Raw genomic sequence first — 14,834 nt, 5'->3', positions numbered from 1 at the left:
ATCAATCATATCACTGTTTCGTGTTAAGTGCACACAGCCTAAACGCTGAATTTGCCACTCTGTGTGCTTCCAGAGTTTTTCGCTCTACACTGACCAGCATCCCTCAGACCCAGTCTCTGCTCAATAAAGCCAAGATGCCACTGGGCTTGCTGCTTCACCCATTCAAAGACCTCTCGGTAACGTGTCAATTTATTATTGAATGTTCATTCTAAGTTGTCAGTCAGTTTAACTGGGTCAGTTACTCCAACAGCTTCCACTGTGAACCTCAGCTGCAAGCCAGCAGGTTTTCAGCAACAAGTGCTGAGTCTATCTTTCGTTTATTTCAAAGCAGAGAACATTAATTACATGTCATACACATCACCACAATCCCAGCTGGAGATTTGTTACCCGGGGCCTATGTTTACTATCATTACCACTTTTATGATCAATCCTGAGTGTGAGGAGACAGCACTGATTTCTGTCCTCACATTTAAGTAGTTATACACATAATATTGGTGACACATAGGAGACAATTTAGTCACAAATGTGTGTAGTCATTATCATGTATCAACAATTAGAGGTGTAGGTTAATGGCTTTTAGACAGAGGGTGGCGAGGTATTTCTGTCTGTTTAGAAAAAAGGTCTGCTCTATGTGAAACGATACTGGGTTACACCCAAAGCTCAGATGTCTCCGTTTTCTCCCAGCATTCAAATGTCTTTCGAAGCAGTGACTTATTTTGGTTATTTACATGAATGCAGGGGTTGCAGTATTATGCATTTGCACATGTATTAATCATTTCACGCACTAACACTTTAAGACAAATTTCTCTCCATATATCGCTGTCATAGCTATGTCATATGGTGAGAATATTTATAGACTGTTTATGAATATAGGTTGCATGTATTAACTTCTGTTTTTGTCTGTTTTTCTCTCATTTGAAGTGGATAAGAATTTGTCTTGATCTTAAACGCTTCCATGCAGTTTTATGTCATCATTATCACTGGGTCAAACCTGGCAATTGGCACTTATCACACATTGACAAAAGACTAAATTATAAATAAGAGGATTGCATTGAATAAAATGTAGCGTTAGGATATTGACTCTTTCTGCTGCTTTAACTGCTGCATGTCTGGTTTGAATGATAAAAGTGCGGTAATGTCTCCCTTCAGTGGAACAGACTTTCCTCTTTACTTAGTGGCACACACATGCTTAACTCAGAGTGAATGAGTTTGTTCTGTGTCTTTCTGGAATAGGTGCCTCATTCCTCTGGCTTCTTCCTTAAACATATGCCTGTGACTTATAGGTCATTAAATGAATTCCCCACAGAAATCATATATATGTTACAGGAGCTAATTGTCTAATCTCATTAGTGGTGCTTTTAAAAATGAGGCATTCCCAGAGCCATTTTTAAACGTTTCATCCTCATATAACACCAACATATAACAGCTATATTATCTTTAAAAAGATGCATGAGCTGCATCAAATTTGTATTGGTTAAACAGTGTCTTCCTAACAGCTGTTTATTTCCCAGTAGGGTTTGACTTAATACACCCCTGGGCAAAATCTATCACAGTGACTACGTTTATGTTTCCCTGTTAATTGAGGACACAAATTCCAGAGACATTTCACAGCTTGGACAGCAACAAGAAACGTCTTTATTGAAATAAGCTGCATACCAGATAATGTTTGCCTTGAGGCTCTCATCTCACAGAAGTTGTTTCTCATCTGCTTTTATAAATACAGCAGCTTCCTGTTGTGACATCCAGCACGATTGTTAGGTGTCGGTTCTGCAGAACCTACATCAATCCCTTTGTCTCTTTCCTGGACCAGAGAAGGTGGAAGTGCAACCTTTGCTATCGGGTTAATGATGGTAAGTAACAGGAGGGGTTTTTTTTTCCACCCACAGATTAAGTACAAAGAGAGAATAATGTCACCTACTTTGGAAAGAAGATTTTGTTAGTTTATATGTGTTTTCACCTCAGGTAGAAGATCTGACTCAGTACTAAAATCTCACTGGAAGTTTTGTGTGTTTGTGTGTAGTTCCAGAGGAGTTCATGTACAACCCTGTCAGCAGATCATATGGAGAACCACACAAAAGACCTGAGGTCCAGAATGCCACCATTGAGTTCATTGCTCCTTCAGAATACATGGTAGGTGTTTAACATTGCATCTGTCACCAGTTAAATCCATGCTATTATAAAACTGGCATTTTCAGAGTGATGTAAAATTGAAGAATTATGATCTGAAAGCTGAGGGAGATTTCAAAGATGGTGGGAGAGGTGTAGCCTTCTGCAGGGAAAATACTTTCCAGGACTCTGTCTCAGGGCAAAGTCAGTTAGTGGTTACTTTAAGCTTTTAACTTGCTATTTTAACCTGCTAAATTTAATTCTGAGGGTTGGAAATTGTGCAGTCTTCTGTGTACATGATAGTAATTTTGTCTCTTTTTATTAACCCTGCTTTAACTAGCTTGTGTTTGCTCTGATTTTGTTCAGCTGAGGCCACCCCAGCCTGCTGTTTACCTCTTCGTTCTGGACGTTTCCCACAATGCAGTGGAGACAGGCTACCTAAATGTGTTCTGTCAGTCACTGCTGGACAACATCAATTCGTATGTACAACCTTTAATTTTGATTCATTAGAGTCCTTTTGACAAAATAGCCTTTTAAACAGTAATTTTCCGTATTTAGTATAACATCAAGCATTTAGGCATGCAGCCTGCTTCTACAAACATTTGTGAAAAAATGGGTCGCTCTCAGGAGTTCCATGAATTCCAGCATGGTACTGTGATAGGATCCCACCTGTGCAACAATGAGGCTTATAGTGCACAGAGGTCGCCGACTTTCTCCAGTCATTCGCTACAAATCTCCAAACTTTATTTGAACTTTAGATTAGCTCAAGAACAGTTTGTAGAGAGCTTAATGGAATGGAAGAATGATCGAAAGTTCCCATAAATACACTGCTAAACCGTAAAGAAAGCCTTCCCAGAAGAGTTTAAGAGTTGTTATAGCTGCAAAGGGTGGGTTGACATCATATGAAAACCTATAGATTAGAATAAAATGTCACCCAAGTTCATATGCATGTGAAGGTACACGAGCGAATAATTTTGGCAACATAGTGTACCTTATTTTCTGTCATACACTGTTCTGGTGGACGATACTCATATTAAACATGTACAGTTAATATTTGCACATGAAGGTTGATCCCTTTTATATAGGACAAACTGGACCCCCTGGCAGGCTGACTCTGACCACCTGTCTACATATTTGATCAACAGATGGTTATTTTCTGTAATGTGCAGTAACACGATCCAACATAATATCTTAATGGAAGGATCTTAATTTGGGTCTTTGCTAACTTCGATGAAAATAGGTTATCCCTGACACATAAGGGCAAGCTTTACTGAAGTGTGTGTTTATGTGTCCTAGACTTCCTGGAGACTCACGGACTAAGGTAGGCTTCATCACCTTTGACAGCACCATCCACTTCTACAACCTCCAGGAAGGACTTTCCCAGCCTCAGATGCTAATCGTGTCTGACATAGAAGGTGAGACGCAGCTGACGGCAAAGGCCACACTTTCATTATCACAGTAACTTGACATCAGCTGTGTGCCCACTTGCTGCAGGAATCGAGAACCAGCAAACATATAAGGTCACAGACTTACTGGCTCACTAAACATGAATGCCATGTTGGTAAATTAGTACATTTATGTTTTTTCGCCTTTATTTTAAGCGAAACTTTGTAAAAACTGTTGCAATACATGCAGTGACTCTTATTTCTTAATGAAACCACTTTATGGTTGTTCGCCTGTTTGATTTATGGTTGTCATTACCTACTGTTATATTTGTTTAAATAAATACGTTTTGTTCTCTACAGATATCTTTTTACCAACACCAGACAGCCTTCTAGTAAACCTCAATGAAAGCAAAGAGGTCAGATATGCACATTTTGTTAAAGTCCTGTGTTGTTTAATTTATAAATGACTGTATTCTGAAACTGAGATTCAGTGTAACAGTTTACTATGTGTTTACATTATGTAGGAAGTAAAATTGATTGCTGCTTTATATTCATATCCGTTTTCTCTGATTAATAGCGATAACACGTCATAAAAATATGACTCATGTCCACCCATTTGCCTTTCAGCTTGTGCAGGATCTGTTGAAGAGCCTGCCAAATTTATTTGAGAAGACGATGGAGACGCAGTCCGCCCTGGGTTCAGCTCTGCAAGCAGCCTTTAAGTTGTTGTCCCCCACTGGAGGGCGCATGTCAGTGTTTCAAACGCAGCTGCCTAACCTCGGTGTTGGGGCACTGCAGTCGAGAGAGGACCCCAACCAGCGGGCATCTGCCAAGGTAATGAGAGAAGTGTGCTGAATGGTATACAGCGGGATTTAAATATAACCATTGTGTTATATGTAGACACCAGTTGCCATAACTATATTAAACAAAGTAAGTCTTAATGACTAGTGTTTCAAGTCAGTCATAGAACAAAAATGGACATGACGAATGTTTGACAGCTAGTTTTAAACTTTTCTAGTAAATGCAAAATAAAAGCATTTTTTTTGGAATAAGATCAGATTTATTGTAGAAAAACTAACTTTTCAGAGACAGAGAGAGAGAGAAGATTTACCTTTTTATGTTTAGAGTTATTTGATTTTGGTGATCTTAAACCAGAGGGTTAAATCAGGATTAAAAAATGTCAGCTTTTCCACAAACTGTAAAAATTTGTTTTACTTTGGACGACTTTTGAGTTGTTGCTTTACATTTACACTTTATGTTCATGGCGCTATCTGATGTGCATTCCTTTCAGGATATCCAGCACTTAGCGCCGGCGACAGACTTCTACAAGAAGCTGGCTCTGGACTGTTCCAGCCAGCAGGTGGCTGTAGACCTGTTCCTGCTCAGTGCTCAGTACTGTGACCTGGCATCTCTTGGTAAATCTCACCTCAATGGACTGGAGGGGGACAATGGAGGGAAAAGATGGATGCAGTGGATCTTTTATTGTTTTTATCATGTTAACCTCTTGCTTAAAAATCCCCTCATATTCCTAGATTTTAAAACTCTTGAGTGGTAAAAACGTTAAGCACAAAAATATTTGTTGTTAATGGGAGGAAATCTGATTACAGAATCGATGCTATCAGATTTTATTTCTTCCCTAACGAGATGGAAATTGATAGAAATTCTTAACCAGTCTGTTTTTTCAAAACTTTAAAGCTTTTTCTCTCCATTTCTGTGTGTTCTCTCTTTATTGCAGGATGCATATCCAGATATTCAGCAGGGAGCGTTTACTACTACCCATCCTACCACCACCAGCATAACCCAGCTCAGGTTGAGCGCTTCCAGAAGGATCTGAAGAGATATTTAACCAGGAAAATTGGCTTTGAGGCTGTCATGAGGATACGCTGCACCAAAGGTCTGTGGGCACAAAAGAGCTAAAGATGATTGAGTGTTGAATAGAAGTGAAGGTTACCGTTGCATGATGTTGTTTATAAACTTTGGAATTAGCAACTCTGCACTGATTTGGCATAAAATGTGGTCTATTCATCATCATCCAAGGCACAATTAGATAAACACACTTGTAATAGTAATAATAATACAAATAGTTTTGATTTTCACTCAAAAATCATTTTTAGAAATCCTGGTAATTGGTTCAAAACTTTTCCTTACAGCGATAAATTCCCAAATATGGTTTCAAGTTTCTCTTTACATGTTTGATTTATTGGTAAAAGTATTAGTAGTATATGCTTACTGTTGCTAACACCAAGGTCTTTGTAGCCCTGTATTTGCTCATCATGGAAATTGGACATAAAAGCTTAAACTCTGAGTCATTATAGAGAGGAAAACACATTTGGACTCATTCATGGTTTCTGTTTTTTGCTACCTTTTAAGATAGTGCAGTCCAGTTTAATTGATTTTTATTTCTCTCTGTTCCTATGCAGGTCTGTCCATCCACACATTCCACGGAAACTTCTTTGTGCGCTCCACAGATCTGTTGTCCCTCCCCAACGTCAACCCAGACGCCGGCTTCGCAGTTCAGATGTCCATCGAGGAAAACCTTGATGACATGCAGGTTGTCTCTTTCCAGGCTGCGCTGCTTTACACCTCCAGCAAAGGTACGCACATGCTCACTTAGACGAGCCTGTTGGGTTCCTTATCTTTTTGCAGAATAGTGTTGATAAATGGAAAAAAAAACATCCATGCAAATAGTGACTTATGAATATTATTATTATATAAGATGGAACTACTTAGTGTAATTTTATCGAATGAAAAGCAGATGTTATTATTTACACATTTTTATATGCAATAAATGGGTAGAACTAAAATATGTTTAAATAACATGAATGGTCCCTTACAGGAGAGAGGAGGATCCGCGTGCACACGTTGTGTCTCCCTGTGGTGAATTCTCTGTCGGATATCTTTGCTGGGGCTGATGTTCAAGCCATCTCTGGGCTGTTGGCTTGCATGGGTACGTGCTAAACTGTTTTCTAAAATTTCACATGAGATAATAAAGTTTTACAATTATTTTGTTATTTTTTTTACCACTCATACTTAATTTTATTTGGTCAGTTTGCACATCTCTTTTGCATACTTAAGAGTTATTACCAGTTATGTTTGTTTTGAAACTTGTATATAATAATTGTAGGCAGAAATGTGAAAGTGAAGTAACAGTGTGAGAGCTTTGTCTTCACCAGTTGTAAATTTCTGGATACGTGATTGTGTGTTTGTAAAATCTGGATAAACTTGGATTTGTGGAAAGCATAACTAGGCGATTATTCTTCATTGTCACAGTTAATACTCTTTTAATTGGCTGGATCCTAAATCCTCACAGGGTTTTCATCGTCTTCGCTGTTATAAGCACTGACAGATGGTGATGAGTGGTGACAGCTGCGGTGTCCTAGCGACCATTCTATAACCGAGCATTCAAATCTGTGCTGGCTCATCTGATGTTAACTTGGAGAACAGATACTGATATTATGTTTCAGAAGAGTTTATTTCATTTTAATCTTATAACAATCAGGTGGAGCATGGCTGTTTTAGCACTGTGACTTCAAATGCATAGTAAGGCGCAGCCATGCCATGTGAATGATGATTATCAACTCACAACTGTAATATACACAAGGCTAATACTCAAAAAGATTTATAAACACTAATCCTAATGCTAAGCTCTGCTGGGAAATATAAGCATTTTTTACAGGTCATGTCACAAATGTTAACATCTCAAAGACGGACGTATTTTTTCATTTTAAATTCACAGAAAATTCATTTGGTAGTTAAATGTCCTACTGCATAAAATTGGGTCACTTAGCAGTGTTCAGCATGTTTTTCTTTCCACCCTCTGGGTAAGTAGATCAGACTTTTACTGGCCCACCAACACAACTGTCGCTTACCCACAAGAACCAATATAGCCACAGGCCTGCAGGTCATTCATTCTGTCAAACACAAATTTATTTAATTTCCTCAAACTGAATTCACATCATAGTCTCCATTGAAATGTTATTAGAAGAGCGTTACTATGAAGGAAAATAAGTTTTTGTAAAGTCACACATATTGTGAATTTTAACAGTAACAATTTTGCTGTTAGGTGAATTAGATTAGCAGATAAAATTTTAATGAATCTTTTTTTTTTTAGAAAGTTCATCTTTTAATCACACAAATATTTAGTTTACCATATTCTGGTAAAGAGAAGTATTATATTTCTGTTTCAGTTAAATTATTTAAGAAAGGTTCATAAAAGTCTGATTTTAAAAAAACATTGTCTTAAAAAGTGTAATTATTGAGGTCTTGATCACAGATTTTTTTTTTACGTTTTGAACATGGTCTAGGAACAGCGCCCCTTATATTACAATATCAGACCTAAAATGCATGATTGTCTCATAACTGGTGTGAGACTGGAGCCTCTTTTAAACTACTCTGGTAGTCGGTGTTGTTTGTAGAGACAGCCCTTCTATTTAATCCCACAAATATCTGCCTAAAAGTTCTTAATGTCCCTCTCCACAGCTGTTGACCGTTCGGTGACGGCAAGTCTGAGCGATGCAAGAGACGCAATGACCAACGCTGCTATCGACTCGCTGATGTCTTACCGGCAGTCTGTGTTGACAATCCAGCAGCCTGGCCTGCTGGTTCCGGCCTGCCTCAGACTCTTCCCGCTCTACATTCTTGCGCTGCTCAAACAGGTTGGCTGGTTTACACAACTGCTACACTGCCATTAATCTTTTCCACTGACTGATTTTCAACCTTTCCCTGTGCTTAAACGTACCTTTGTTTGGTGTAAAGATCGATCTACTATATCCTCTCTTTGCTAAATTCACGAATTTTTATGAACATTAACACTAACTGGCTCTACTTCCAGAGGCCTTTCTTGAATACGCCACCACTGAGTCGTCATTGAAGGTTTTTGGTGTGTTTATATGTGCGCTTTGCAGAAAGCCTTCAGGACAGGCACCAGCACCAGGCTGGATGACCGGGTGTTTGCCATGCTTCAGCTGAAGTACCAGCCACTGGCCTACGCCATGCTGATGATCCATCCTGCTCTGTACCGTGTCGACGACCTGACTGACGAGGTGAGGAGGATGAATTTAAGTTTCAAAGCCCTGTGTTTTATTTCTTTTTATGCGTAATGTGTAGTTTTAAGATTACATGACTGGACTAAAACCATTTTCGGAAGGATTTTATTTATTTTCAGCTTTTCTTCATTACTAAGTGATCTTTTCTTTTCTCCATCTTCAGGGAGCATTAAACATCAACGAGCGGACCATCCCTCAGCCCAGACTGCTGCAGCTGTCTGTGGAGAAGCTCAGCAGGGAGGGAGCTTTCCTCATGGATGCTGGAATTGTGCGTTTCAAGATGAGCTCTTAGAGCAAGCTAACAATTTTCAATGTCGGGCAAAATTACAGCTTGGCATTTCCCATCCTGAATGTCTCATTTAATTTATTTCCTACATTTTTCCTACTTATTTGCAGCAGTGCTAAAGATTCTTTAGATGGCCCTTTTTTCTGGCTTTTTAAAAGGTGCTAATATTGGCATAGTGAGAGAGATTGAGAGATTTCCTTTTCTGGAAAATGAGAAATCACTGAATTGTACATTTTGTATCACTAGTGCCTCTTCTCTGTGTGACTTATGCAAATGTGTAGCTTTGTGATGAAGCCTTACTCCAGCTTTCTCCATGACACTAATCATTCTCCCCCCACGCCTGATAATAACTTGTACACTCAACATTTTATGTAACCATGTAGCACAGTTCTAGATTAAAAACATCAGTTATGAGCTTTCCTGAGCTGTACTTAAAGGTGTTCAGCTCTTCAGTCACAGTTCTCAGTACTGTAATCTTCTTGCTCTTCAGTTAAAGATATTTAAATGAACCTCATTCTCTTCCCAAAGGTGATATACCTGTGGATTGGACGAAACTGCCACTCCAACTTCCTCACACAGGTCCTAGGAGTTCCAAACTACGCTGCTGTGCCTGATAATCTGGTAGGATTTCTTACTTTGGGTCAACTGCTCTATCTCTGTAACAAGACTTCTCAAAACATGCAGCCCAGCTACATTTCCATATGTTGACGCCTTCCCCTACTTGCTGATAACAAAAACTGTTGCTGTCCTCTCACAGTATTTGCTTCCGGAACTGGACACTGCAGAGTCTCAGAGAACCAGAGCTTTCATTGGTTGGCTGAGAGATCAGAGGCCATTTTTCCCCTCCCTGCATATCATCAGGTGGGACCTCACTGGGTATTAGAAAAGAATGAATTAAGTTGCAAAAGTAAAAAGTGTGCTCCCTGGTGGTCTAGCTAAGAACTGTTATAAACTACCGATACTTTTTGTAGTGCTGTCAGTTTTTCCCACACTCTTCCACAGGTAAAAGATCAAGATCAGTTTATAGCTTTATCTATATAACAGCTAAAATTTCACTATAGTAACTGTTTTTTATAGGGTGATGTGTTGACTTAATGTTTTCTCAGGGCATATAAGACTGTTTCAGACTTGATCTTTCAGAACCCAGCAAAACAAAAGGGTCTAAAAAATACAAGCCACCCTGTGCCTTTAGGGTTATAGCACTTTAACGCTTATGATACTAACTATAATGTAATGTATAAATCAAGTAAGGCAAGTGGCTTATGAGGGACTGTATTTCCTGTTGAGGCTGATAAGTAAAGACAAAAACTGTAGATGATCTCTTAAACCAATAGACCTTTTTGCTATCTGTGTAACAAGCAAAGAGGATTACAAAGCAGCATCGAAAACCACCTTACAGTAGCTTTGGTGGGCATGGAGTTGCTGCCTCTAGTTTGCAGGGCAGATATTGACTACTCACTGAGCAGTTAAGAAACTGAAAAGTGTGGTGCAGACCGCAAACAGAGACCGTTCCCCTCCAGTGTAAAAGTTGCTACTTTTGAAACGTGTTGGTTGTACTGCTGAAGCACAGCTTTTACTTTGAAAGCCCATGGTCTATGTTTCTGGTTTGCGTCACACTTTTTTAACTGGTCAGTAAAAATCAATTTTTCTTTCACGACTATTGATGGGAAAGTCCCAGACGGTCGTCAACAGGCCTCCTAACCCTCCTTTATAGTACAGACTTCATGTTAACAAAATAGTAAAATATAGGCTTTGCAACTGTGCTATGTTGAAGGAAATGCTCTGAAAAACTTTAGCATCTCCTCTTCTTCCCTGTTAAAATGAATGAAAGTATTTTAAATTGCACATCTTTAGTACCTGAATATGTAGGAGCAATCCCAACTCACGTCTTCTCATTGTGTTCTTATTTCCCACCCATTATCATGTGACTCAGGGACGAGAGCCAGCTGAAAGCCAGCTTTATGCAAAACATGATCGAGGACCGAACAGAGTCGGCCCTGTCGTACTACGAGTTCCTCCTTCACCTCCAACAGCAAATCTCCAAATAATCTTCAGTGTGGCTGCGGAGACGAGGGAACATTGAAGCGAACATGTGCGTCAGTGTATGTGTGCGAGTATATATGTATATGGTGTGAGAGTGTGTATGCGTGTGAGTGAGACTACACTCAAGGTCGCTTCTTGGTCCTTCTTCAGCTGTGGTCCACCATATCTCTGAGGGGGGGAAACCCGAGCTGAACTTAACATGAGGCATCAGCCCAATCAGGTCATGTGACGAGGATGTGACAAATAATTGGTTCTGATGCTTATTGGGCACTTTTGAACCCTGCTGAAGAAACAAGAAATCCTGGATGATTATTGTGTCAATGATCGAATGAATCAGTGTTTATTCTCACAGAACAATGCTGTCTAACTGAGGTAGTGCTCAGAAACAGTGCAGGAAAACAGATGTGTGAAGTGTTTGTGTTTGGAAAAAGCACAGTCTTTATTAATAAGAGTCAAACATATATACGTACGCTTAAGACTAGTTTATAAGACAGAAAGGAACCGGCAAAAAGACTGTTTTGTTTTTTGGGTGTCACCTGGAGTATTTGTACACACAGCAGCTGAGCTCTAACAACACTCTAATATTGTACCTGAAGGAGAGAGCGTGTGCTTTTTATTTGACAGTCATTATACTTGTGTGGTGAATAAATCTGTAGACTCTGTTGTTTGAAAGCCTGAATTTTAAAGGTGTTTGAAGGCAGATCAGCCTCGTTGCCGTCGCTGCCTCGAATGTTTGGATTTGGCAGCGGAAGGTGGTTTCATCGGTCTGGTCTGTCGCTCATCTTTTCGCTCTTTCTATCTGGATATTCAGAACACCTCTGACGACATTGCTGTTCTGTTTGTTTGTTTCTTTTTCTGATTGTTTAATTTATGAGACTCCCAATCTGATTAAATTCTATAATTGCCTTGTATGGGAACTCACTTTTTATTATTAAAACCTCTGTTTAAATACAGACTCTATATATGAAATATTTTAATATAATAGGATATGGGAAATTCTTTAACACAGACATAACAAAGCCATTGTGATCTTTTAATCATGCTTATTGATACTTGTATATTAAAAGATTGCATTATATAAAGGTAAAGACATGCTGATGATTTTAGTACAAATAAGGTGAAATGACGCTAAGAAAATAAAATGTTGGGACTTTTTAAGTGTAGTTTGTGTTTTGGTGGGTGAACAGTGTTTATTCTGTGAACACAAAGACTACAAAAGACAACATGGACCAAATCAGTCTATATTTCTCTTGAATGCATTTGAATCTAATTTTTTTTTTTTTTTTTTTAAATTTGGTTTGGTCTCATTTCATACAGTTTGTAATCTATGTATCATATCAACAAAAATGTATTTAGGAACAGACAAATATGTTTTGGTCTTCATGCACAAGGAAAATTGTTTTTCATAAAAAAATACTGATGAAAATAAAAAGCAGCTTTGTTTTTGTACAGAGTTAACCTGCTGAGGACTGGATGTCAGTCACATGACTACAGCTAAAATAACACCACTCGTGAGTGTGGACAGAGTGGATTAAATCAACAGATGTAATGCCACTGGCTTTTTAGAATGACCTCACCTTTCAACAAGAAATTGAATTAATTTAACACCCAAAAAATAAAGTAGAAAATAATACAAATTTGACTTGACCTGTGACTTCTCTTCTGACTTACATGGACAACATGAAGTCAAAGTCAAAGTCACCTTTATTGTCAATTCTGCCACATGTACAGGACATACAGAGAATAGAAACTACGTTACTCTCAATCCCTAGATAAAATAGCAAATGAACATTTAAATATGAGTGATTAAAAAATGCAGGTAAAATAATTAAAAAGTAAAAATTTAAATAAATACAATACAATTTTACATATAACAAGAAAGCTATACAATATAATAGACCTTGTCTTTGAAACTTTAAAATTGGTTGGAGGGTGGGTGGAGGTTTACCTGTTAGTTATTAGCTGTGTCTTGAGTATAAAGTGGATCATCAATATTGGCTTTGCCCCACATCTATACACTGTTCAAAAACAGTAGCAGCACTGATGAATTTCTACCTCTGTATCATCGGTGTTTGTGCGCAGGACCTCAGTCTCAGTACTCATGTTGAAGGAAAGTAGACTCATTTTAGGTTTTTTCTCTAATCTGAGAGGCTTCTCTGATTCTTCTTGGCCCACTCTGTGTTCCCTAATTGTACAGGCATTGTAAAAACTAAAGTACACACTCCTTTAATTCTTAGGCTTCATGTAATCAGGATGTAACAAAAAATCTTTTTGTCCTTACAGGTTCTAAAATGATTTAAATACAACCTCAGATGAACATCAGCGTGACATGAAATAACTTGAAATAATTATTTTCCATATGACTTCTGGTCCACTCTTCTTTACAATGTTGTTTCAGATTATTGAGGTTTGTGGATATTCACTCCAGTCAGGTGGAGGCCTGGGCTTTGAGGCACTCATTTGGAAATTTGTTCTGGGGTCATGGTTCATGGTCAACTCAATGACAGCAGCCATGACAGTGCCCTGTGGCTGCAGAGCAAGGCCAAATCATCATGCCTGTGCCATCATGCTTTATAGTTGGTATAAGATAATTAAAGGGGAGAAAAGTGACAATTGAGTGAAAATTTATTAACTTATCACCATAAAATATTTGTTTCTTAGCACCAGACTTTTTTTGTTTGTTTTTTGTCAATAAAGAATAAATTCCAGTCAGCCTCTGTCCCCGGCTCAGCAATAGATCCCTCTGCTGTCTCTGCTGGATCTGCTTAGATCCAATCTTCCAAACAGCTCATTATATAGAAATACTTTCTCTCATCTTTACTCTTCAAAACTCAGTTTGTCAATCACAATTTACTTCATATAATTTTGTTTTATCAATTAAATTAATTAAATCATAAACATTAAAAATCAAACTTTCTCTGAGTATTTGCTTAGTCATTCTGACCAAGCACTACAGACCTCAGACAAGCTCTAGGCTGTGTGCCATATTTAGATTCCCTGCTGGTACAATCAACCTCAGCACAAAAGCACACGCACACACCAAATCACAGCAAAAGGTCAGGAGATTAAATATTAAATCAGTTTCATTACTCAGATTTCTCATTCATCATATTACTTAGATGTATACTTTAATTATAACTTTGATACAAATTAAAAACACACATTGATAAGATCTTTTCTAGAACTTTGTTTCATTGTTATCATAAAGGCTGGATGTTAAGACCTTTTACCCTATCTCCAATGTAGTGAGAGGTTAGCCAAGTGGACTTCAATCCCACCTTTCTCTACAGTGCTAGTACTCTATCGTAGAATATTGACGAGTGGACATTTATATTGATATGGTGATTCTTCTAGAAGAAGAAGTGGTTTGTTCAGATGCAACTTTGCAAATGTAAGCTGTGCTGATGTGTTCATTTCTCTTGTTCGGTCGTTTTTTAAAATTGTGCTGTCATTAACTTTAACATGCTAACAGAGGCCCATAGAGTGTGAGATGTACAGACACCCATCAAGGGTATGAAAGTTGTGGTAAGTTCAGGCTTTTAGTGATATCTGTCTGTCTGTTTTTCAGCATCAGTATGTGCTGTGTTGACATTTGCAATAAGCATTTTTCTCAGACCTTTAATTATATCACTTCATTGCTTTAATATAACCAATGACCAAAAGATGAAACAAATAAAATGATCAAGTTGTTTCATTTCTTCAGTTTTTCCATAGCTCAGTTACAATTATTTAAATCAATATGCCCTGCTTTTATATAATTAACTGAAAAAAATTGTTATTTCAGGTCTGATTTTTTTTGCATCGTTAATGCACTTTTTACTTCAGCTTGAGTAAAGAATACTCCAAACCTAGAGGTTAGAGCTATTTTTCCTATTAACACTACAGACCATTCAGAAATGGATTTTTTTTTTAAAGGCAGAACTTGTCACTTCCAGCCTCTTGAGGTCTAGAGAAAATCTAAAATTTGGT

The 14,834-nt window shown here is 38.1% G+C and overlaps 1 protein-coding gene across 2 annotated transcripts in view; it reads left to right on the top strand.

The window, feature by feature from the left end:
* Nucleotides 1–12,028, top strand: part of sec24a (SEC24 homolog A, COPII coat complex component) — a 35,309-nt gene extending 23,281 nt beyond the window's left edge. Inside the window, exons 7-23 of one of the 2 annotated variants that reach the window (XM_082548311.1) lie at nucleotides 74–176; nucleotides 1,727–1,850; nucleotides 2,021–2,130; nucleotides 2,473–2,585; nucleotides 3,403–3,521; nucleotides 3,852–3,907; nucleotides 4,119–4,325; nucleotides 4,783–4,906; nucleotides 5,227–5,385; nucleotides 5,912–6,085; nucleotides 6,328–6,438; nucleotides 7,971–8,146; nucleotides 8,396–8,533; nucleotides 8,700–8,804; nucleotides 9,351–9,443; nucleotides 9,580–9,683; nucleotides 10,756–12,028. In XM_082548311.1, the coding sequence (XP_082404437.1) occupies nucleotides 74–176; nucleotides 1,727–1,850; nucleotides 2,021–2,130; nucleotides 2,473–2,585; nucleotides 3,403–3,521; nucleotides 3,852–3,907; nucleotides 4,119–4,325; nucleotides 4,783–4,906; nucleotides 5,227–5,385; nucleotides 5,912–6,085; nucleotides 6,328–6,438; nucleotides 7,971–8,146; nucleotides 8,396–8,533; nucleotides 8,700–8,804; nucleotides 9,351–9,443; nucleotides 9,580–9,683; nucleotides 10,756–10,870 (2,131 nt within the window). In that variant the 3' untranslated portion in view covers nucleotides 10,871–12,028. Of the gene's footprint in view, nucleotides 1–73; nucleotides 177–1,723; nucleotides 1,851–2,020; nucleotides 2,131–2,472; nucleotides 2,586–3,402; nucleotides 3,522–3,851; nucleotides 3,908–4,118; nucleotides 4,326–4,782; nucleotides 4,907–5,226; nucleotides 5,386–5,911; nucleotides 6,086–6,327; nucleotides 6,439–7,970; nucleotides 8,147–8,395; nucleotides 8,534–8,699; nucleotides 8,805–9,350; nucleotides 9,444–9,579; nucleotides 9,684–10,755 lie in introns of both variants that reach the window. The other variant, XM_082548310.1, reaches the window with a different exon arrangement.
* The last annotated feature ends 2,806 nt before the right edge of the window (nucleotides 12,029–14,834 follow it).

Source organism: Aulonocara stuartgranti, assembly GCF_965226115.1.
Source record: "Aulonocara stuartgranti genome assembly, chromosome: 10".
Taxonomy (NCBI): Eukaryota; Metazoa; Chordata; class Actinopteri; order Cichliformes; family Cichlidae; genus Aulonocara; species Aulonocara stuartgranti.
Note: the sequence above shows the minus strand (reverse complement) of the source record. Positions and strands in the feature narration are given on the sequence as shown.